The sequence below is a fragment of the Mastigoproctus giganteus genome, chromosome 9 (genome assembly GCF_048544385.1).
Source record: "Mastigoproctus giganteus isolate SK-2022 chromosome 9, ASM4854438v1, whole genome shotgun sequence".
Lineage (NCBI taxonomy): Eukaryota > Metazoa > Arthropoda > Arachnida > Uropygi > Thelyphonidae > Mastigoproctus > Mastigoproctus giganteus.
The window spans coordinates 97,868,868-97,895,511 of NC_143583.1; the positions used below are offsets into that span (position 1 = coordinate 97,868,868).

Below are 26,644 nucleotides of genomic sequence, written 5' to 3' on the forward strand. Positions count from 1 at the left end.
TGTTTATCTTTGTCACTGAGTTTCACTCCAAAATAAGCACATTGCACATTTTTTACAAATTTTGTGATATCTTGTGATTGCTTGAGGACTATAGAGGGTGATTTACTACCAGTGCGACAAACTTGCAGGAGGTGTAGGGGGCAGGGTCCGAAATGCCTTCGTCACGCGGTAGAGGACATTGAACGGGAGGTCGCGTGAACAGCGATCCCGCTAGAAGTCAGCATTTGCGAACTGGTTCCCAAGGCAGTAGGATGGACGAGTATTCAAACATTGAACTGGCCGACATGCACCTCGCGTATGGAGCCGTGGACTGTAATGGGCGCGCCGCTCTGCGCTTGTACCAGGAACGTTTCCTGCACAGGCGTGCTCCTCATCATACGATTTTCGCACGTGTGCACAGAAGGTTATGTGAGACTGGTTGTTTCACGAGAGGTGCCATGAATCGAGAGCGAACGACGAGGACGCCAGACAATGAAAAGAATGTCCTACATCTTGCACAAGGCAATCCGAGTACGAGTACTCGAGCGATAGGCCAACGATTGGGTATTTCCCAATCCACTGTATGGAGGATACTGTCAACAAACCAAATGAGTTCATACCATCTGCAACGTGTCCAATCATTGGAGCCTGCAGATTATCCACTCCGGAGGACTTTTGCTACTTGGTTTCTTCAACAGAAATGGTTCGCAAATGCTGACTTCCAGCGGGATCACTGTTCACCCGTTCAACGTCCTCTACCGCATGACGAAGGCATTTCAGACCCTGCAATGCTATGTGATTCCGATTCGTCTTTGTGCCCCCTACACCTCCTGCAAGTTTGTCGCACTGGTAGTGAATCACCCTGTATAACTTCCACAAATATAATAAAATAAGTTCAGATTGTTCAAACACTTGCAGAAAGACATTTGACTCACTTTTCAGCACAAGTTTGACATGATAACCTCAAAAATAAACTGAGCTCACATTGATAAACACTGCTGCATGGAGCTCTCAAGGTCAATAAACAAATGACTGAAGGCAGTGTTGCTAACATTTGAAGATTTAGTTTACAAATTCCCAGCATTTACTCCTAACTTAATACATTCAATAATACAGCTCATGACATCAACTAAGTGATCTGTGAAAAAATGGTGCATGATAGAAAAAAATTAAGAACCATTTCTGAAATCAATGTAAAAACTGAGTTAAACACAGCTATTAGTTTACAAACATTGAAAACCATGCAGAGTGAAGTTATTAGTGATGTTATGCAGAGAGGATGGATGAAATGATGTTTTTTTTTTTTTTTCTGGATGATGCTGTATAAGTTTGCTTCCTTGCATCATTTGCCACTACTAATATTAAAATGATCCTTATGATCTTCTTTATTTATGCATTGAATATTCACCAATATTTTATTTGAAATACCATAAAAAAAATCTGCTTTATTGATCTGCTTGTTATTGACCTTGTAATTCAAATTGCAAAGTGACTCTTTTGGATGTTCATTTGATAACTAATACAGAAAAACAATAAAACTGGAAATTCTACATAACCATGATAGAAATTAAACTGTTTCTTCCATAAATTATTATTCAAAAAATAATGTTCATCCTAAAATACACAGCTTTTAGCTTTCATAGTTTAGCTATTTCCTAAAAGAAAACTGTATTTGAAAATGTGTATTTTTGGTTAGAGAATTAAAGTTAATATACAAACCTATATCATTTTCATTTTTCTTTTAAAATTCTACATACTACATATAATTTCAGAAGGAAAATGAAATCATAATTAATACAATTATAAGTTATTTTTTCCATTTTAAAGTTTCATGTTTTAAAGCTTTTATTTAAATACTTTTAATTGATTCAAGGTATTTCTTGCAAGCTCAACAATATGTAAGAATATTATCCTACATGTCTTGCTTTAAAAAGTAAGATCATTTAAAGGGTTTTTTTTTTTTTTTTTTTTTTTTTTTTTAATCAAACCTAGCATTTTTACACCTCATCTTTGATTAAGTTCATGTGCAATGAAAAGATAACAAAAGGAGAAAAAAGGAAAGTTATTTTTTCAAAAAATTAGCATATCTACCTTAGAATTATTAAACATTCTCCATTAAAGGTATTTAAAGTAAAACTTGTGTGACTAATACTTATTACACTTCCCCATCCTTGATCACTATGAAAAACATATGGTTTGTCACTTCTAGCTTCTATTGTATACAACTGAGTGCCTATAAAAAAATAAATCAAATTGTAAGATTTGAATTCTGTATTTATTAAAATTTTTTTTGTAAATAAAATGATATTTGAATCAGTAGAACCAAATGAACCATTAACAGAAAATAACTGAACAAAAATTATTCCATTATTATTAAATCATTTTGAAAGAGAATTTCACTGTTAGTATTTTATTATTTTTGTGAAATTATTTCAGTTTTTTTATAAAAAAATTTTAGAATCATGATAAACAAGAGCAATTTTCTATATTTATTGATATATTTAAACACACTTATCAAGATTACAAATATAATGATACGTGCAGAAATATGTTAAAATGGTGTGTGTGTGTGTGTGTGTGTGTGTGTGTGTGTGTGTGTGTGTGTGTGTGTGTGTGTGTGTGTGTGTGTGTGTGTGTGTGTGCACACACACGTATTCACTCAAAGTTCCCTGAGAAGCAGAAGAGGAGGTAATACGTTTCTACTAAATTGTGCCTAAAGGCACAATTTAGTAGAAACGTATTACCATTATTATTATAGACTTAATTGCCTGTATTCCAACTGAAGAATTCATTTGGTCTCATATAATTTTCAATCTCATGTCATTCTTTGCATTAGTGTCAAATTATATAATACCAAATTTCGTGTGTATATACAATGACATCATATGCAACAGTAACAGCATTAAACCTGCATGTTACAGATTAGCATTAGTAGAGGCATATGATACAAGAAAGCCAGATTATACAGCATCAGCCAAAAAAAAAAAAAAACGCTCCAATTTCACCCCTCCGTTCATTCCAAATACCTGTCCACCTCAGCCTTAGATTTATTTAAGCTGTCAACTTCTACTACAACAGATGGAAGTTTGTTCCAGCAATCAACCACATGCTGGCTAAACACAAACTGCCACACATCTATTCTACAAATAACTGTCCCCTCAGGTGATAAATCAGGGCAAGAGGCAGAATCCCATCAGAAATGAGCTTGCTCAAACCATTCAAGGCCTTATACACCTCAATCAGATCACCTCGCAGGTGCCTAGTCACCAGATACTGTAATTTGCAAATCTTAAGCCTTCCTTCGTACGTGCAACCCTTTGTTCCATTCACTAATCTTGTTGCCCTTCACTGTACTCGTTCCAGCAGCTCTACATCCTTCCTAAAATGAGACCTCCAGACCTGTATACAGTACTCAAGGTGGGACCTGACCTTTGCCTCATACAAGGGAATAATCACCTCCTTATCCCTGCTAGAAAAATTCTTGTATATCACTGACAACACACCGTGATCTACACTTGCAGACTGTCTGCACTGCTCAGAAAACTTCGTATCTAACTGCACAATTACCCCTAGGTCCTTTTATTCTCTACCACCTTGGGTGTAGTACTGCACAGTTGATATGTTATTCTGGGGTTACTGCTACCCATATGCAGTACCTTACATTTGTCAATGTTAAACTTCAGTTACCATCTCTCAGCCATACAGAAAACAACAACGGAACCAACACTGAACCCTGGGGGAATCCATTAATAACATCAGTCCACGAAGAGCAGTGTCCATGGATTACCACTCTCTGTCTTCTCCAACTCAACCATCCTTTTATCCTTAGCAGCATTTTGCCCTTCATGCCATACTGCTCCAATTTGTACAGTGGTCTTCTATGTGCAACAGTATCAAAAGCTTTGCTAAGATCCAAGTATATGATGTCAAAATTATTTTTTGCATCTAGGACCTCTGTGACTACATCATAGTATCCAATCAGATTGGTTAGAAAAGACTTCCCCTTAACAATTTGCCTTTAGCCAGCAGATAGTTGGTTGGTGGAACAGACTTCCATCCCTTGTTGTGGAAGTTGATAGCCTAAATAAATTTAAGGCTCAGCTCGACAGGTATTTCAAACGAACGGAGGGGTGAAATGGGAGTGGTTTTTTTTTTTTTTTTTTGGCTGATGCTGCCTAAGCTTGCTTTCTTGTATCATATGCCTCTACTAATGCTAATGCTAATGATTAGAGACTAGCTTATATCTGCCACAGGCTTTTTGTGTTACCCGATAATTTATATGCATCCCACGCACTTTTCTTCTCTGTTACATGCCTCTTTAGTTAATATGACATCCATTTAGGCCTAAACCTTGAACAGTATTTCTTGGTTGGTATGAAAAGCCTAGTAACTTCCAAGATTAATTCTTTGAATGCTTTCCATTTATAATTTGCTGTTGGTAACATCACCATCAGTTGGTCCCACTGTATAGACTTTAAAAACTGTCTCAGACCTCCATAGTCACCTTTACAAAAGTAAAAACCCTTCCCTTTACCCCTGATGGTAGTTACCTCTGAGTAAATCCCACATCAGCACACTGTGATCACTGCCACCTATTGGCTGCTTTATCTGCAGATTCGTAATGCATGAAGAATCACTACTGATAATCAAATCAAGAGTATTACTCCCTCTGGTTGCCTCCCGTACATACTGCTGTAGAAAACAATCATCCAATAAATCCACAAAAGCCTTGCTAGTGTGCGAAGGACCAACCCACAAGTTCCAATCAATATCTGGGAAATTAAAATTCCCCATAAGACAATCTGATTTACTGGCCCACTCTATTTCTCTGTACAGCTGTTCATTATACTTACCAGAGTTATTAGGATTATAGCAGACTCCTACTCTCAATTTTTCTTTCGCAGTGCTTGTCACACCAAACTGACTCAACACAGCACTGTACACGCACGTTAACTGGATGCACTTCCTTAGATTTTATGTGTTTTTTAACTAATAGCATAACCCCTCCTCCCTTCCTACCCTGTCTATCCTTCCTGTACACATTGTACTCCCCAAATTCCAATTCTGCATTCCTTATATCTGTGTGACACCATGTCTTTGATATCCCAACAATATCTACCTTTGATGTTTTGACCAACACCTCAAATTCATCAAATTTATTTACCACACTCCTAGTACTGGTGTACATGCAAGTTTACATGCACCTGTTCTTATTCTTAGCTATAACACAGCCCATGTATTTACTTGTTCCGCAATGAGTCCCAACAGTCTCTAAAATCCCCAGAACCTTGTTTTCTAGGCTGCTGCTCATTCCAATAGGAGTGCAAGAATCACTTTCACCTCTGCCAGTGGCTACTGTTAATCTATTAATCCGTGTATCCCCCTAAGCTAGCAGTTTTCCAACCCACCTAACATAGCCTCAAGAGCATCAGCAAATATTCTTGCACCCTTTCTATTTAAGTGTATCCCATCCCTGTAGAAGCAGTCTCTCCTGTTAAAAAGCAAACACCAGGCTGAAAAAAATTCTACCCCATAAGCCTTGCACAATCTATACAGGGCCGAATTGATTGACAAGGCTCTCATCATATACTTCCTCCTACCGTGTCTGGGCAGAATTGCAGACACCTTCAAATTCAACCATAACTCATGACTTTTTTTTCAACATTTACCTGTACTTGCTAAGTAATTCCACCATGATCCTACTCTTAATATCATTGGTGCAAATGTGTACAACAATATCACCTTTTGTGCCCTTAAAAGATGATATCTGCTCTACAATGTCATAAACTTTTGCCCCTGGCAGACATACCCTAGTCCTGTTCCTATCCTTTTTGCAAAAAATATTCCCTGTTTCCCTGACATCAGAGCCACCGACAACAACTGGTTCCTGTGGGACCAACGCATTCTGCCTTGTGAATTGCTGCTGTGTTCCCTGATGTTCAAGGGCAAGCTCTGGCATTGATGTGGGCAGCTGAGAGCTTGATGGACCCCTGAGAATTTAAGTCCTTTAAGGGCATCAACCCTGTTCTTCAAGCTCACATAAATGCCCATAACAATGCTGGGGTGGTGCCTTATTTCCTCACTTGGCAATATCGTGTCTTGTTTCTGATTGTCCATAAACATCAAACAAGCAGTAAATTTCAAAAGGCTGTGATTCAGTGGACAACCCCCCCCCCACTCAGTTCCTCCCTGAGTCACAGCACTCCCACTACCTTGAGCCTTTTGCTTTGCTGCTGTGGTCTGGGGCATGATTTCAATTCAATTTTAATACAGTTCAAATATAAATTTAATACAATTAAAAATATTACACTAAACTTCTATCTGAAAGCAGTATATATATATTTCAGTATCCAGTTTTATCTCCGTCCGAATTACATTATATTAATTTCGTGTCTCTTACCGGTTTAAGTTATATGATGTTTGTAAAATCTAAGTGGTTATATGTATTAAGTTAAAACGTTACATTTGTAAAATCAAAGTATTTATAATAGATAATAAATTTCACTATCTATCGCCACCCACATGGTTCAAACTCTCACGCCAGCTATCTAAGCCAAATCACCGATCCTAAAAGCTTTAGTAATATTATTATTGTCGTATGTTACATCTATATGACAAGTTAAATTATTAAATACGTAAGCAGTGCTATAATTTATAGTTTATAATCCTCTGCTGACACTGTTTACAGTGCTACAAGTTACATAGAAACTTCCAGTATCTGTTATACCGATACAAAAAACAATGGCAGCAGATTCATATGCTGCTGTCGATACAATGTCAGCAGAATCGACTGTGGTTTTCTATGTAATTGCAAGACCAATTAATGAATAAATGCAACAAATTAATCAGAAAATCACAAAAGATATTATACTAATAAATTTAAATCAAAAGTTATACAAAAACAATAATTTCAAATCGATGAATAAAAAAGTCGAATTAGTGGCTTGTGAACATGACCAGCCCCCACAAATTCTGTGATTAAGTTACATAATTTTATAAAGTACTATATTATTAAGGGGGCTTAGAGGGGAACAGGTATCCTGTGTGTTATCAGACACTCAGCCTAAAACACTGATGGATCCAATATCTCTCTATTACAGAAGATTTAGGAGAAGTCCGGTTGGCCTGCCTCCCTAAAATCCACTCATGCACACCTTCTCGATGGTAAGCCCTGTTACGTCACTTAGGTGGCAACGAACGTGTAGAGTGGTTCTCTTCAAGACGCCTGGTCAGCGTGAAGAGGAAAAGACCAAACCCTCCAGCAATGAGAGCACAACAATACAAATGGCCCTCAGTCCCCAGCAGCTTTCACTCTCCCTCTTACGGCAGCGAGAGGATCAGAGTGGAAGCAGAGGGTGCTAAGAATCTCTGGGTACGACCAGGCTGCCATGCACGGAAATTGAACTTGGCCTGTTATAACGTACGATCACTCATCGGTGAAGACAGGATATTAGAGCTGGAAAAGGAATTAGAAAATGTGAATTGGAATATCATCGGTTTGGCTGAAACAAGAAGAAGAAATGAATCACTTATAAGTTTATCAAGTGGAAATCTGCTGTATACCAATGGAAACAGTGAAAGGAGTGAAGGTGGAGTTGGGTTTCTGGTCCATAAAGATTTTAAAAACAACATTTTGGAATTCAAAAGTACGTCACCAAGGGTGTCAAGACTAATACTCAAGATTTCTAAGAGGTACAAGCTAAAGATTATAATGATTTATGCACCAACATCGAGCCATGATGATGAAGAGGTTGAAGAAATGTACACTGAAATTGAGAGTCTTCTAGATGAGCAGAAAACCCACTACACTATTATTATGGGGGACTTCAATGCTAAGGTTGGAAAAAGGCAAAACAGCGCAGAAAGAGGAACTATAGGAAATTTTGGAATTGGTGAAAGAAATAAAAGAGGTGAAAGACTTGTGGAATTTGCAGAATCTCAAGGAATGTCAGTAATGAACACTTTTTTCAAGAAAAGGGTGAACAGAAAGTGGACATGGAAGAGTCCAAATGGATTAACAACTAATGAAATCGACTTCATCCTCACTAACAGAAGATATATTGTGAATGATGTTACCGTCCTGAATAAGGTAAATGTTGGAAGTGATCACAGAATGGTAAGATGTACACTTGATATAGATGTAGGAAAGGAAAGGAAAAAACTGACTCGAGTAAATAATACAAAGGTCTTTGAAATAACAGAGGAGGAGAAAAAGCAGTATGTACTGGAACTGAAGAACAAGTTTGAGCTTCTGCAGACTGCTCAGGACCAAGATATCGACGAGGAATATTACAACTTTCTGAAAGTGATAAAGCCCAAGAAACTTATAGGGAAACAGAAATCCAAAGAAGAAAAAATTAGTCAAGAAACACTTGTCATGATGAACCAAAGACGACAAATGAAGAGCGAGAAAAACACTGACAGGGAGAAAATTGAGTATACTGAGTTATGCAAAGCCATTAGAAAGAGACTCAGAGAGGACATAAGAAGATTTAACACAAGAAAAGTAGAACAAGCATTAAGGGAAAACAAAGGATTTAAATCAGCAGCCATGAGCAGTAATACAGAAAGACAAATGATACTGAAACTGAAGAATAGCGATGGTGTACTTATAAACAGCAGAGAAGGCATAATTCAAATAGTAGAAGACTACTATAGAGAATTATACAAGGAGCGAGGGAATGATACCAGCAGTGGGGAAGATGGATTGCAAAGTAGCAACACATACGACATACCCGGTATTCTTCCTGATGAGGTAGAACATGCATTGAAGAAAATGAAGAATCGGAAAGCCCCGGGGGAAGATGAAGTTACTGTAGAGTTGTTAAAATTGGGAGGAAGAGACATAACACAAAAACTGGCAAGGCTCTTCACAAAGTGCATTAGAAAAGGTGTGATGCCTAAGCAGTGGAATAATGCAATCATAGTTTTGCTGCATAAGAAAGGAGATAAATCAGAAATTGGAAATTATAGACCAATTAGCTTGTTATCCCATATCTACAAGTTGTTCACAAGGGTCATTACTAACAGATTAGAAAGAATACTTGATGAGAATCAACCGAAAGAGCAAGCTGGCTTTAGGACAGGATTCTCAACTATGGATCACCTTCACGTAATATCACAGCTGATGGAGAAAGCAAATGAATATAAAACACCATTATGCCTGGCATTTGTGGATTATGAAAAGGCATTTGACTCCATACAGCATAAGGCAATGTTTGGGGCACTGGAAAGACAAGGCATAGATACTCCATATATTATGATTTTGAAGAAAATATATGAGAGTGCTACATCCTTTATTAGACTAGACAAAGACAGTAGGAAATTTAAAATCGAGAAAGGAGTCCGACAAGGAGACACAATATCTCCGAAGCTGTTTACTGCTGCCCTTGAGGAAGCTTTCAGAAGATTAGACTGGTCGCAGAAAGGAGTCAATGTGAACGGAGAGTACCTAAACCATTTACGATTTGCAGATGACATTGTGGTCATAAGCCACGATCCCAAAGAATTAGAGGAAAATCTTAATCAGTTATGCACAGTTAGTAAGGATTTTGGACTAAAGATGAATATGGCTAAAACAAAAGTAATGATGAACAAGTATGCCACGGAAAGGGAAATAATGATTGAAGGAGCAGTAATTGAAAAGGTGGAGTCATATACTTATCTGGGACAAGTTATTAGCTGTAATAATGATAAATGGCTGGAAGTCAAGAGAAGAATAAATTTTGGATGGATAGCATTCAGGAAATATAGTCACATACTGAAGAGCAATATCCCAGTTTGTCTGAAACGTAAAATAATGAACCAATGTATACTCCCCACCATGACTTATGGAAGTGAAACTTGGGCACTCACCAAAAGAATGGAAGAGAAGCTAAGAACTACACAGCGAAGAATGGAACGAATTATATTGGGAATCAGACTGTTAGATAAGAAGAGAAACACATGGATTAGGCAGCAAACTCAAGTAAAGGACATTCTTATCAAAACTAAAGAACTAAAATGGTCTTGGGCAGGACACATAGCTAGAAGACATGATGACAGATGGACTAAGAAAATAACAGAATGGTACCCAAGAGGAGCTAGAAGAAAACCTGGAAGACAAAGGCGGAGATGGATAGATGAAATTCATGAGTTTTTGAGTAGTAAATGGATGGCCAGTGCTCAAAACAGAAGGAACTGGAAAGTTGCTGGAGAGGCCTTCATCCTGCAGTGGATTGAAAATGGCTGATGATGATGATGATGATATTATTAAGATTAATACAATTATAGACACATGCACACACACACACAGGCCAAAAAATTAGAAACCTTTATTCACTGTAGGAGACATCTTTTGCCTGAACACATACATCAGCATTAGTACAGGCATACGATGCAAGAAAGCAAGCTTATGCAGCATCAGCCGGAAAAAAAAAAAAAAAAAAAAAAAAAAAACCATTTCACTCCTCCATTCATTCCAAATGCCTGTCCAGCTCAGCCGTAAAATTCATTTCGGCTATTAGCTTCCACAACAAAAGATGGAAGCCTGTTCCACCAATCAACTACCCACTGGCTAAAAGCAAATTAGAGGAAGAATCCCATCAGCATTCAGCTTGCTCAACTCATTAAAGCCTTCATCATCATCAGCCATTTTCAATATAATGCAGGATGAAGGGCTCTCCAGCAACTTTCCAGTTCCTTCTGTTTTGTGTAAGGGCCATCCATTTACTACCCACAAACTGATGAATTGTATCTGCCCATCTCCGTTGTTGTCTTCCAGGTTTTCTTCTAGCTCCTCTTGGGTACCATTCTGTTATTTTCTTAGTCCATCTATCATCATGTCTTCGAGTTATGTGTCCTGCCCAAGACCATTTTAGTTCTTTAGTTTTGATAAGAATATCTACTTGAGTTTGTTGCCTAATCCATGTGTTTCTCTACTTATCTAACAGTCTGATTCCCAATATAATTCGTTCCATTCTTCACTGTGTAGTTCTCAGCATCTCTTCCATTCTCCACTGTATAGTTCTCAGCATCTCTTCCATTCTTTTGGTGAGTGCCCAAGTTTCACTTTCATGAGTCGTGGTGGGGAGTATACATTGGTTATTTTACATTTCAGAAAAATCGGGATATTGCTCCTAAAGGCCTTATACACCTCAATCAGATCACTTCGCAGGTGCCTACTCTCCAGGTGCTACAATTTTCAGAACTTAAGCCTTTCTTGGTAAGAGCACCCCTTTGTTCCCCTCACCAATCTTGTTGCCCTTCTTTGTACTCGTTCTAGCAACTCTACATCCTTCCTAAAATGAGGGGGGTGCCTCGTAGCCAGGTGGGCAGGAGTGGCAGTGCATAGCACACCCTTCTTGATTAGACCGAGGTTCGAGCCCGTGACCACCAAATACGGAGGATGCAGAAAGGTCAAGGAACCACCGCATGTCCCCAGAGCAATATGGGCCTTAGTTGCTAATGCTCCTAAAAACCAAATAACAACAACCTAAAATGAGGCCTCCAGACTTGTACATAGTATTCAAGGTGTGGCCTGACCACTGTCTTGTATAACGGGATAATCACCTCCCTGATCCTGCTAGCAAAATTCCTACATATCATTGAAAAGACTCCATGACCTTCATTGGCAGCCCATCTGCACTGCTCAGTGAACTTCATATTTGACTGCACAATTACCCCCAGGTTGTTTTCACTTTCCACTTCTCTGAGTGTAGTAACACACAGTTGGTACATTTCTCTTCGGTTATTACTACCCATATGCAGTACTTTGCATTTGTCAATGTTAAACTTCAGTTGCCACTTCTCAGCCCATTTTCCCAACTTATCTAGATCCAGTTGAAGTAGCACACTGTCTTTACTGTCGTTAAGAACCCTGCCAACCTTTGTATCATCTGCAAACTTGGACATTAAACCTGATATACCTTCATCAATATCATTGATAATTATACAAAACAAAAATGGGTCCAATGCCAAAACCTGGGGAACTCCACTAATAACATTTGTCCACACAGAGCTGTGGGCCCATTGTTGTTTTGTATATTTATCAATATCATTGATAAATATATATATATATTATAAATTTGTATATTTATTTTTATTTATATACAAATTAGATAAATTTGTATATTTATCAATATCATTGATAAATATACAAAATGTTGTTTTGTATATTTATCAATGATATTGATAAATATACAAAACAACAATGGGCCCAATGCCGAACCCTGGGGAACTTCACTAATAACATTTGTCCACAAAGAGCAGTGGGCCCATTGTTGTTTTGTATATTTATCAATGATATTGATAAATATACAAAATTATCAAAATTATTTTTTGGCATTCAGTTCCTTTGTGACCACATCATACTATCCAATCAAATTGGTCAGACAAGACCTCCCTTTAGCAAACCCATGCTGTGTCTTAACTATTACTGCAGTCTTGTCTAGATGATCCTGCAATGCTTCTTTAACCAGTGATTCCATTATTTTACCCAGAACACAAGTTAAACTAACAGGTCTGTTGTTACTTGTGTGTCACCTTTTGAACCCCCTTTGTGAATTGGTGCTACATTTGCACACCTCCAGTCCATGGGGACCTCCCCTGAGTCCAAGGAAGCTCTCATAATTATGGCTAAGGGTTTGCTTACTTCCTTTGCTGCCTCTTAATTTAACTAGATAGATCCTGTCCACCCCAGGTGCCTTCCTTATGTTTAACTTCAACAATTTCTCCTTCACTTTGCTCTCAGTTATTACAAAATCACTTAGCTCCCTATTAGCATTTGATAAACTTCTGGCACTCCCCTCATTGAATGACTCCTCATGTGTGAATGTAGATGCAAAATACTCATTCAATTTATCAGCTACCAGAGCATGATCATCATCTATGTTAAGTGTTCCAATCTGATTCATCCCTTTCCTTCTAGAGTTTACATAAGTAAAGAACTCTTTGCTGTTTTTCTTTGCATCCTTTGCCAAAGATTTCTCATAATCTGCCTTCGCCTGCCTAACCTCCTTTGTGACTTGATTACTGATTAGTTTATACCTGCCATAGGCTTCTGCATCACCTGATACTTTATATACATCCCACACATTCTTCTTCTCTGCCATGAACTTCATTAATTCATCTGACATCCATTTAGGCCTAAACCTTGAACAGTATTTCTTTGTTGGAATGAAAAGCCTAGTAGCCTCCAAAATTAAGTCCCTGAAGGCTTCCCATTTAGAATTCAATGTTGGTAATATCATCAGTTGATCCCACCGTGCAGAATTTAAAAACTGTCTGAGACCTCTGTAGTCACCTTTACGAAAACAAAAGCCTTTCCCTTTAGCCTTGATGGTAGTTACATCTTTAAGTAATTCCCACATCAGTACATTGTGATCAGTGTCACCCAATGACCCTTTATCTCCAAATTCTTATTGCATGAATAATCACTGCTGATAATCAGATCAAGAGTATTACTCCCTCTGGTTGCCTCTCGAACATGTTGCTGTAGAAAACAGTCATCCAATAAATCCACAAAAGTCTTGCTAGTGGTGCAAGTGACCAATCCACAAGTTCCAATCAATATCTGAAAAGTTAAAATCCCTCATTATAAGACATTCTGATTTATTATACTCATCAGAATCATTGTTTGTTATTTGGTTTTTAGGAGCATTAGCAACTAGGGCCATATTGCTATGGGGATATGTGGTGGTCATTCCCTGACCTTTCTGCATCCTCTGTATTTGGTGGTCATGGGCTCAAACCCCAGCCTAATCAAGAAGCGTGTGCTACACACTGCTGCTCCTGCCCACCTGGCTACGGAGGCGCCATCAGAATCATTAGGCCTATAACACACACCTACTCTCAGTTTTCCTTTCCCAGTGCTTATTTCACACCAAACAGACTCAACACTGCATTGTCCACCAACATCAATTGGATGTGCTTCCTTAGATTTTATGTGTTTTTTAACTAACAGCATAACCCCTCCTCCCTTCCTGTACACATTGTACTCCCCAAATTCCAATTCTGCACTGCTTATATCTGTGTGACACCATGTCTCTGATGTCTCAACAATATCTGCCTTTGACTAGCACTTCAAGCTCATCAAATTTATTAACTATACTCCTAGCATTGGTGCAGCAGCACCAATATACATGCAGCAGCATGAGGGAGGCCAGTTCCAGATCTGACCATTCTTCCATCAGGATATTTGTTAGTTGCCATACTATGATGAGTAAAGAACTGTGAAGCTACACTGCCCTTCTATGACATATACCAGACATTTTCAACTGGATTCAGTTGAAATCTGGAGAATTAGGTGGCCAGGGTAGATTCCAGAAGTCTGGGAAATGTTCCTTGAACCATTCAGATACAATTTTTTACAAATTTTGCATGGTGGATGGTTGCATTGTCATCCTGAAAGAATCCATTGCAATCTGAATAAAAAATTAAGCATTGCAGGGTGAATTTGATCTGATACAACAGAAAGATATTATCAGAAGTAACATGACTTTCTAACAGTATGAGCAGACCCAGTCTGTACCAACAGAACATACCCCATTTCATGTTACTACCTCCAGCTATTGAGTGGTGTATATGAGGCAGTTTGGATGCATGGCTTTATGAGGCTCAGTGGCACACTTTGGTGCAAAAAAAAAGCATAAGTCAAAACTCATCAAGCCACATGATCTTTTCCCACTGTTCCACAATCCAGTCTTGGTATTGGCAAGTTAAATCTTTTGTTTTTTAACAGAAAGAAGTGGCTATGATATAGGCACACAATTACCAAATTCCAGATTCATCAACTCCTACTGCATAGTTCAGTTAAAAATGGGTCTTTTTTTGCTTAACTTAAATTTTCATATCATACATATGGTATGATAACAGAGTATTAGGAAAATAATGGTAATTATAATAAAATCAATGAGAGGACTATTCTCTCATTTCTATGGTTCAAATAGTCTTAAAAGACTATTGTAAAAAAAGAACTCTAATTATCACAAAATAATTGTGGCAAATCATGCTACAATTAGGATTATGTTGGTAAGATTCAATTGATTCTACAAATTTGTATTAACTGAGCCAAGATATCTTAATATTTAAAATAAAGTAACATCATGAAAATACAAAAAAGACAAAGTAACGCTCACTCTTGGCAGTGCACACATGACTCGCCCATCAAGGAAACATACCCTCGTACCAACCAAAGTACAACTGTTATTTTCATAATAAATAAATAGAATCAAATAAAGACAGAGAACTCAAAACTTGTGAACTCTGAAAAGGATAGTATTTCAGTCATTGATTGCTTTCAAGGCAAATATCAATGGATGTCCCTATACAATCTGAACACAGAAAAAGATAGTGACAAACAAACTAAATAAAAATCATAAAGTATGGCAAGGCCATCAACCTCTACATGTTAAATAAGCAAACATAACAAACAAAATGTATATCAATCAAGCCAATCCAGATGTAACTATGCAAATTAATACTAAAAACTAAATCATAGTACACAGAATTAACATAAATAAATAAATCAATTATAATCAAATAATAAACACAAATGTTGAGTTAATTATTTAATTTAATTCTATTTATTTATTATGAAAGTGACACTCATATTTTGGCATGTGTCTTCTAAGTCAGTGAGTTATATATCTGCACTTCTCAGAGTAAAGAATGCTTAGTCTTTTGCTTATTTTTATGATTTTACTTTATTTTGATTATTAAGATATCATAATACTCATATAGAAGAATCACACCTTGCCAAGTATAACAGCATTAATTTATCACATTTATTTCATGGTAATTAGTGTTTCTTTTTCTAAAGTAGTCTTGGAGACATAACCATGACTAGTGTTTTTGAGGAACAATCAGGTTTTATTTTTATTATTTATTTTTTAGGATGTGTAATTTAATAAATGTGCACTTCAAATGCAATGGTAGATAGGTAAGAACACTCATGTTCAAATAGATAGACACAAGCTCTAAGTTCATGTAAGGCTCAATAATTCAGTTTAATGTCTAAAAAAAGACCTGCTCAAAGGCATAATTATTCTTTATAGTCACAGGAAGAAAACATTTGCCTGCACAATGAATTGTACCACATTCAAATGAATAGTCTTCCTAAAAGGCTAATCTCCTGTTTATTAATTTATCAGTATTATTTAGATAACAAGGATAGGAGGCGATTATCCCTTTGTATAAGGCAATGGTCAGGCCACACTTTGAGTACTGCATATAGATCTGGAGGCCTTATTTTAGGAAGAATGTAGAGTTGCTAGAACAAATACAGAGAAGGGACACAAGACTGGTAAGAGGAACAAAGGTGTGCTCTTACTAAGAAAGGCTTAAGTTCTGCAAACTGTCTGGACACTAGGCACCTTGCGAGGTGATCTGATTGAGGTGTACAAGGCCATGAATGGATTGAACAGGCTCAGTGCTGATGGGATTCTTCCTCTTGCTCAGATTAAATTTGAAAGTGTCTGCAATTCTGCCCAGATATGATAGGAGGGAGTATATGATGAGAGCCTTGTCAATCAATTCAGCCCTGGACAGATTGCGCAAAGCTCATGGTGTAGAATTTTTTTCAGCGTGGTCTGTGTTTGTTAACAGGAGAGATTGTTTCTACAGGGATGGGATACACTTAAATAGAAGGGGATCAAGAATATTTGCTGATGCTATTGAGGCAATGTTAAGTGGGTCAGAAAACTGCTACTTTGGGGGGGGGGGATTCACAGACTAATAGATTAATGGTAGCCACAGGCAGAGGTGAAAGTGATTCTTGCACTGCTTCTATTGGAATGAGCAGCAGCATGGAAAGCAAGGTACTGAGGATTTCAAGGACTGCTGGAGTCATCATGGAACAAGTAAATACATGGGTTGTGTTAGGTTACTAAGAGTAAGAATAGGTGTATGTATACTTGCATGTATACCAAATGCTAGGAGTATAGTAAATAAATTTGATAAATTTGAAGTGCTGGTAAAAACATCAAAAGCAAGTATTATTGGGATATCAGAGACGTGGTGCCACACGAATATAATCAGTGCAGAATTGGAATTTGGGGAGTACAATGTGTACAGAAAGAATAGACAGGACAGAAAGGGAGAAGGGGTTATGCTCTTAGGAAGTGCATAAAATCTAAGGAAGTGCATCCAATTGACATTGGTGGACACTGCAATGTTGAGTCAGTGTGGTGTGACATAAGCACTGGGAAAGAGAAAATAAGAGTAGAGGTGTGTGTGTGTGTGTGTGTGTGTGTGTGTGTGTGTGTGTGTGTGTGTGTGTGTGTGTGTGTGTGTGTGTGTGTGTGTGTGTGTGTGTGTGTGTTATAGACATAGACATAATGAACCTGATTAGTATAACGATCAGTTGTGCAGAGAAATAGTGGGCCAGTAATTCAGAATGTCTTATAATAGGGGATTTTAACTTTCCAGATATTGACTGATACTTGTGGGTTGGTCACTCGCACACTAGCAAGACTTTTTTGGATTTATTTGATGACTGTTTTCTACAGCAACATGTTCAAGAGGCAACCAGAGGTAGTAATACTCTTGATCTGATTATCAGCAGTGATTCTTCATGCATTAAGAATCTGCAGATAAAGGAACCACTATGTGGCAGTGATCAGTGTACTGATGTGGGATTTACTCAAAGATGTAACTACCATCAGGGATAAAGAGAAGGGTTTTTACTTTCATAAAGGTGACTACAGCAGTCTCAGAAAGTTTTTAAAAATTCTATACAGTGGATTAACAGACGATGTTACCAACTGTGAATTCTAAATGGGAACCTTCAGGGATTTAATCTTGGAGGATACTAGGCTTTTCATACCAACTAAGAAATACTGTTCAAGGTTTAGGAGGTTAGGCAGGCAAAGGCAGATTACGAGAAATCTTTGGCAAAGGATGCAAAGAAAAACAGCAAAGAGTTCTTTACATATGTAAACTCTAGAAGGAAAGGGATGAATCAGATTGGTCCACTTAACATAGATGGTTTGACTATAGATGATCATGCTCAGGTAGCTGATAAACTCAATGAGTATTTTGCATCTACATTCACACATGAGGAGTTAATGAAGGAGGGGATTGCCAGAAGTTTATCAAACTCTTAACAGGGAGCTAAATGATTTTGTAATAACTGAGAGCAAAGTGGAGGAGAAATTGTTGAATTTAAACATAAGGAAGGCACCTGGGGTGAATGGGGTCTATCCAGTTATATTAAAGGAGGCAGCAAAGGAAGTAAGCAAACCCTTAGCCATAATTATGAAAGCTTCCTTGGACTCAGGGGAGGTCCCAATAGACTGGGACCTCCCCTGAGTCCAAGGAAGCTTTCATAATTATGGCTAAGGAGATCCCTATGGAGGTCTAAATGGACTGGGAGATGTGCAAATGTGTCCCCAATTCACAAAGGGGTATCAAATGGTGACATGGGTAATTACAGACTTGTTAGTCTGACTTCTGTTCCAGAGAAAATAATGGAGTCACTGGTTAAGGAAGCGATGCAAGATCATCTAGATAAGACAGCGGTAATAATTCAGACACAGCATGGGTTTATTAAGGGGAAGTCTTGTCTGACAAATTTGATTTGATTTGATACTGTGATATGGTCACAAAGGAACTGGAATGAAGAATAATTTTGTTATCATATACTTGGATTTTAGAAAAGCTTTTGATACTGTGGCACATGGAAGACTACTGTACAAATTGGAGCAATATGGCATTAAAGGAAAGCTACTACAATGGATAAAAGGAAAGTTGAGTGGGAGAAGACAGAGTGGTAATCAATGGACACTGCCCTTCGTGGACTAATGTTATTAGTGGAGTCCCCCCCAGGGTACGGTGATGGGCCCATTGTTGTTACCATTTTCTGATAACGTCATCGGTTGAGCTCAATGTAAAGAATTTAAAAACTGTCTGAGACAATTGTAGTCACCTTTATGAAAGCAAAAATCCCTCCCTTTACGCTTCATGGTAGTTACATCAAGTAAATCCCAAATCAGTACACTGTGATCACTGCCACTTAGTAGTTCTTTTATCTGAAGATTCTTAATGCTTAAATAATTACTGCTGATAATCAGATCAAGAGTATTACTCCCTCTTGTTGCCTCTTTAGCATGCTGCTGTAGAAAACAGTCATCCAATAAATCCACAAAAGAGTTACTAGGTGAGTGGCCAATCCACAAGTTCCAGTCAATATCTGAAAAGATAAAATCCCCTATTATAAGTTTCTGAGTTACTAGCCCCATCTATTTCTCTGTACATTGTACTCATCAGAGTCATTAAGCTTATAACACACTCCTACTCTCATTTTTGTTTTTTCTCTTATTTCTCCCTGCTCTAATTTTTTATAAAATATCCAACATGCTATGAAACAGAAACAGTTATGTTTTATATCAAAACTTTTGGGCAAATAAATGTCTTGAGGGAAAATTACATGGTTTGAAAATCATTGTGTCACATAAACATCAAGATATCACTTCAAAGCGATACGCAAAATAACACAAACAGTGAAAGAAATCCGAGAAATATTTTGTGGCGGAACTAATGAGATATATAATTTTGCTATTGCCAGTCATTTTCCCAAATATGGTAGCACTGTACCTGATGGGTGTTTTTCATACAATAAATCTGGGAAAACGATTTAAAAAAAAATTCAAAAAAACATACCAGTAAAATTTGTCTATATTTAGGAAGTTAATGAAAATCACAGATTTTTATTAACTTCCTAACACAAGTTGAATATGGATTGTATGCAATGCAGAGGTATAAAGGGCAACAGTATTGAATTTTTGTATTCATATGTTAAATCATGTGATTTTGCTTTATGCTATAATTTATTTAATTGTTATGCCTTATGCCACTCAATAAATATAAAATTACAGCAACAATTCCTGAATACCTTATATAAGGGAAGTCTTTATCTTATCATATGTGATACAATATAACTGATAATATTATTACAACTAACCATTCAGAAGGCTATTCTAAAAAGATTATGAAATATTATTAACTTTACCTGCAACAAATGAAAACTTTCTTTCATCACATATAAATGGCATCTCATCACATGTTGTAATAGATGAAATGGTACCATGAGGTTGGAGAATAAATCCATATTTTAAACTAATAAAACAAAACTGCACTGTCAGAAAGATTTATTCAATACTCTTAATTTTGTTAAACAGAGAAAAGGTTTTATTAGTAAAATACTACTAACATACACTGAGTGATCACTGCATTATGACCACCTATCTAATACTTCGTAGGCCCTCCTTTTGCCCTCAATACAGCAACTATCCGACATGGCATTGATTTAACAAGATGTTGGAACTGTTCGGGAAGTAGGGACAACCAAGCTGTGTGTAATGCGGTCAGCAATGCAGGTATGGAGGCGATTGGTGTATCCAGACCCCTGATATGCCTTTCAATAGTGTCCCACAAGTGCTCTATGGAATTGATATGGGGGGGGGGAGTTCGGAGGCCAGTCGATATGTTGGAAGTCATAACTGTGTTCCTCAAACCATTCCTGCACAACAAGTGCTCGATGGCTTGGCGCATTGTCATCTTGGAAGACACCATCGCCATTTGGGAAAAAGTGTAACATAGTGGGGTGTACACAGTCAGCAAGCAGTTGACGATAGCGGAGATCAGTGATACATTGTTCCACATGCACCAGGGTTGCAAGTTCCTGCAAGTGAAACATGCCTCACACTATACAACCACCTCCACCGGCCTACACTTTTGATATCATGCATGATGATGGATCAAGAACCTCATGTTGTTGACTTCAAATCCGTACATGACCATCCATGGTGGGGGGAGTTCGGAGGCCAGTAAATAACGTGGAGTAAATAACGTGACTCATCCGACCAGCACACCTTCTTCCAGTCTTCTAACGTCCAACTTGCATGCTCTTTGCACCAGGCGAGTCTTATGCTAATGAACCTTGGTTAGAAGAGGATACTGTAGAGGTTTTTTTTGGTTATTTTGGTTTTTTTTTTTTTTTTTTTAGGAGCATTAGCAACTAAGGCCATATTGCTCCGGGAATATGCGGTGGTCATTCCCTGACCTTTCCGCATCCTCCGTATTTGGTGGTGATGGACTCTAACCCCGGTCTAATCAAGAAGCGTGTGCTACGCACTGCTGCTCCTTCCCACCTGGCTATACTGTAGAGGTCGTCTGCTGGTATGACCCATACATGCAAGCGTGTGATGCATGGTCATGCCAGATATTGTTCCGGGTTAGCCCATGTTGTATTGGGTAGTCAACTCTACAACAGTGCTGCGGCTGTTCGAGTCATCAGACCCGGCGCTCACCTCTAACTTCAACCTTTCGCTGACCTTTGCAGTTTTGCCGTTGGGTCATTGTTTGACCATTTTGATGCCAGTCCTGGTACACTTTAACTATGGTGGCTCTTGAACACCCTGCCAGTTCAGTCGTTTGGGAAATCGAGGCACCGGCTCATTGAGCTCCCACAATCTGTCCTTTATCAAAGTCCGATAAATATTTCCTTTTACCCATCACGCTCAGAATTTTTCTACCTACTGAACCAATGACATCTTATCTATGCTAAGTAGGTCGACTAACTGCGCACTCTCGTACCTTATGTGGTCAATGGGTCACATTCACTTTTCATAAGGGTGGTCGTAATTCAGTGATCACTCAGTGTATATTGTCACTATTTCATATCATCTGCAAAGCAATATTGTTTTTTTTCTCATATTTTTTTATAATAAATATAAATGAACAAGGCATAATACTATTAGAGCTTAAGATGGTACTATTAAATATTGGCGCAGATACACCATAGATAGCTCTTAAACAAAAACTACATTTGTAGTGTAAAGGCATATCATTTTAGTTGTATCTCATATTGTGATCATCCTTCACAAGTTACCATGTATTGCACTACCTTGAATAAGTAACGTTTCACTAATAGAGAAGACTATTGTTACTTATTCTTACAACTGGGTTGTCATGAATGCAATATCAGGGCACCTGCCCACCGAGAATAAGTAACCATGGTCTTCTCTATTCGTGAAGCGTTACTTATCGAGGTAGTTAGTGCAATACATGGTAACTTGTTGTGAAGGATGATCACAATATGAGATGCAACTAAAACGATGCCTTTACACTATGAATGTAGTTTTCGTTTAAGAATTATCTATGGTGTATCTACACCAACATTTAATAGTATATTTTTTTATAATTGCCTACACATATACAATCAGCTTTGTAACTGTGAAGTAAGAAAAGGAAAGCAACCTAAAACTTAAAACATTATGGGTATAAAAAAAAAGCAGCAATTACTAATTTTCTTAGATGACTCTTAAGCAGCAATAGCTATCAAATAGTTTAATTTTTTTCGAATAGTTTAATAATTTTTATAAATAGGACTTAACTGAGAGTAATTACCATAGATGTCTAGTTTCTTTCCTATCTTGTCTCAATTAGAGATGTAATAAAAAATACATCAAAAAATACCAAATTCACACAGGAAACTTGCAAAGTGAATGGTTTCCTCTGAGAGGGAAACCAGCTATGATATTTATCAATTCATATATCACAATATTTATCAGTATTGTGATATATGTTCAGTTATACTATAAATTTTTGAATAGAACAACATGTGACTTCTTTTCAAGATTAGGCAATCACATTTAGAAAAACAACAACTGTTAAAGGCATAATGGAAAATGTGCATGAAATTATGATAATTTTCAAAAGTTTATTACTACAATGTATTAGTAGTAGCATAACTCAAGATAGAGTGGTCGGGAGCAGGAGTGCAGTAGCACACGCTCTTTGAGTAGACCGGGGTTCAAGCCCCTGACTGCTAAATACGGTGATCTGCCAACCCGCACTGGACCAGTGTGACAGATTATGGTCCATTTCCCTCAGCATGAATTGTTGAGGAGGCTTCCATCCTGAAGTGGGTTGATAATGGCTGCAGTTAACTTTTTAACTCAAGATAAATGTTTTTTTAAGGGTTTTTTTCTGAAAACATGTAAAAGTGTACTTAGTATTAGCTATATGGGTGCAAAGAAGACTCATGCTTTTACTACACTAGCTCAAAAAAACAATAATATAAGGTGCAGTCAAGTTATAAGATCTCCAAATGTATTTCTTATAAAGCACACAAGATATGGAGGCGATACTTACCTCATCTTCAACAGTCTCCTAGAAGCTGCACAGATTTTTCACACCTGACCTGTTCTTCCAAGCTGTGAGGACCATGGCAAAGCTTTCTTTGGAGGTATGCCTGCTGATAAATGGCAGAAGCAGCTGCTTGTCAGCTAGGAAATCTTCTGCCATGAAGAGCATCATTAATAGGAACAACCAAAAGTTACTAGGTGTAAGGTCAGGTGAGTATGGAGGATGTAGGATACCTCATAACATCAACGTTGGTTTTTTTTTTTTTTTTTGCACATTTCCAGAATGATGGGGTGAAGCATTATACTGATGGAAATGAATGTGGTTCAGTCTGTGTGGATGTTCCTTATTTTATTTCAGTTTATTTTTATTTTTAGATTGACTCAGTACGCAGGAGCAGAACCTTACCTTACCAAGTCTAGCCTAAGAAAGACAGCAAGAATTTACTATATTTGTAATGTGGTTTAGTGTTACCTTTGTTCTTAAGTCTTAGAACAATTTTTGTTTGTTTGAGACAACAATACAAAACATCATAAATCAGTTATGTTTCTCAAGGGATGCTATTCTGGAAAATAAATTTTCTATTTATACTCTGAGATGATGATCACATAAGAAGAGAGGATTTTACAACTGCAGCATAGTGATGTACAAATATTTTACCATATTTCATATTATCACATGGATTCAATCGTGCAATATAGGAAATAGCTGGTTCTAACCAATACTAAGGGGAAAAAAAGTGTAAACATCGAGATACTATAAATGTGGCAAGTAATAAACAAAAAGAAAACAAATAATTTAAATCTACGGAAAAGCCAAATTTTGTATTTCTCCACTCAGCAAAGATAACAAGATGCATTTATAATTTTTAACATGCTTAAGAGACTTACTAATTAAAACACAACTAATGAAGTAATTCTTAAAAAAAAAAAAAAACATAGGATATACTCACTTTTTCACAAATCCAGGCAATGATACTTCTGCCACATGAATAATACAGCCATTCTGAAATTATAAAAAAAAAATAATAAATAAATAATTAAATTAAATTAATTAACTGTCACTAAATAATAAAGTATGTAATAATATTTCCAATTTATAATTTTTTATTTCACATATCGTGAAAGCATGATTTATAAACAGCATTGCATTTAGTTTTATCAAGGCAAAACTTTCACCAGTCATCAACTAACATGTTTAGAAATTTTCATCAACTAACATGTTTAGAAATTTAACTTAAAATAATGCATTTTGATTGGTAAATATTTGAAATTTCTATGTTATTTGGAAAAACACCCAACATAACCAACAACTCATTCATAATGAACAAGTCAGGGAGTTATTACGGAATCTGGTATCAGTTCCATTAGTAGTACAAAGAGGCTGCCAGAACAGTACAGAATTCTGGATTGTATAACGCACAGGAATTTTACCAAATGAAACAAAGAGGTAATTATTCTATTGTATAAATACAAAGCATATGTAAGGCAGTATCTGAGTTCTTATACAGATCTGAAAACTCCTATTTTGAGAAGGATGTCAACATATGCTGGAAAGGGTGTGCAATAAAGAATTATAAAGTTAGATAGTACTGGCATAAAGAAATATTTCTTTGGGAAGAAACTTCAGTTTTTTAAGTTGAGTTCATGTTTTTGAACTTAATTGAGATATTTAAGGCTTTAAAAGGGTTGAGTAAATTAAACAACAGAGATTTCTTTTTCTCAAATGGCTCATACAAATGGACAAGTATTTAAATTAAAAAAGAACAGTTTATACATTACATACAGGAATTTTTTTCTGTCAACAAGTAATTAACTATTGAAATAAACTGCCACCTAATTTTTGGATATGGATTACCTTTTTATTACCATTACCATTAGTAGAGGCATATGATGCAAGAAAGCAAGCTTATATAGCATCAGCTAAAGTAAAAAAAAAAAAACACCCTTCCCATCTCACCCATCCATTCACTCCAAATATTTGTCTAGTTCTGCCTTAAAAACCTATTTAAGTTGCTGACCTCCACAACAACAGATGGAAATTTGTTCCAACTATCAACCATCCACAGGCAAATTTCCGCACATATATTCTACATTTGTCAATTTGAATTTATGCCCCCTCAGGTGAGTAATCTGAGCAAGAGGAAGAATCCCGTAAGCATTGAGCTTGCTCAATCCATTCAAGGCCTTATAAACCTCAATTAGATCACCTCAGAGGTGCCTAGTCTCCAGAAGCTGCAATTTGCAGAACTTAAGCCTTTCTTGGTAACACCAACCCATTGTTCCCCCTCACCAATCTCGTTGCCCTTCTCCGTACTCATTCCAGCAGCTCTACATCCTTCCTAAAATGGGACCTCCAAACCTGTATACAGTATTCAAGGTGTGGCCTGACCATTGCCTTATATATGAGGACAATCACCTCCTTATCACTCATGGTGTCATTGACAAGACACCATGAGCTACTCTTGCAGCCTTTTTGCACTGCTCTGAAAACTTCATATCTCACTGCACAATTATCCCCTGTTCCTTTTCATTCTCCACTACCTTGAGTGTAGTACCACCCAGTTGATATGCTACTCTGGGGTTACTGCTACCCATATGCAGTAATTTATATTTGTCAATGTTAAACTTCAGTTGCCACCTCTCAGCCCATCTGCTCAATTTTTCCAGATTCTGCTGCAGTAGCATACTATCATTGCTGTCATTAACAACCCTGTCAACCTTTGTATCATCTGAAAACTTAGACATTAAGCCTGATACACCTTCATCAATATCATTGATAAATACCGAAAACAACAATGGGCCCAACACCAAACCATGGGGAACTCCACTAATAACATTAGTCCATGAAGAGCAGTGTCCATTGATAACCACTCTGTCTTCTCCCACTCAACCATCCTTTTATCCATTGTAGAAATTTTCCATTGATGCCATACTGCTCAAATTTGTACAGTAGCCTTCCATGGACCACAGAATCAACAGCTTTCCTAAAATCCAAGTATACTATATCAAAATTATTCTTTGCATCCAGCTCCTTTATGACTACATCATAGTATCCAATCAAATTTTTCAGACAAGACTTCCCCTATACAAAGCCATGCTGTGTCTGAACTATAACTGCAGTCTTGTCTAGATGGCATCAATTCCTTAACCAGTGACTCCATTATTTTCCCTGGAACAGAAGTTAGACTAACAGGTCTGTAATTACCCATGTCACCCTTTGATCCCCCTTGTGAATTGGGGACACATTTGCACATCTCCAGTCCATGGAGACCTCCCCTGAGTCCAAGGAAGCTTTCATAATTATGGCTAAGGGTTTGCCTACTTCCTTTGCTGCCTCCTTTAATATAACTGGATAGATCCCATCCACTCCAGGTGCCTTCTTATGTTTAACTTCAACAATTTCTCCTACACTTTGCTCTCAGTTATTACAAAATCACTTAGCTCCCTGTTAGAGTTTGATAATGTTTGTTTGTTATTTGGTTTTTAGGAGCATTAGCAACTAAGGCCGTATTGCTCCGGGGACATGCAGTGGTCATTCC

At 37.3% G+C, this 26,644-nt stretch overlaps 1 protein-coding gene across 1 annotated transcript in view; it reads right to left on the reverse strand.

Moving 5' to 3' along the window:
• The window catches only part of LOC150080578 (uncharacterized), a 192,123-nt gene extending 169,006 nt beyond the window's left edge, over window positions 1–23,117 (reverse strand). Inside the window, exons 1-3 of the mRNA XM_090380744.1 lie at window positions 23,113–23,117; window positions 19,967–20,073; window positions 2,071–2,212 (exon numbers count right to left, since the gene is read on the reverse strand). Of these exons, the coding sequence (XP_090236870.1) occupies window positions 2,071–2,212; window positions 19,967–20,073; window positions 23,113–23,117 (254 nt within the window). The remainder of the gene's footprint in view (window positions 1–2,070; window positions 2,213–19,966; window positions 20,074–23,112) is intronic.
• Between the last annotated feature and the right edge of the window lie 3,527 nt (window positions 23,118–26,644).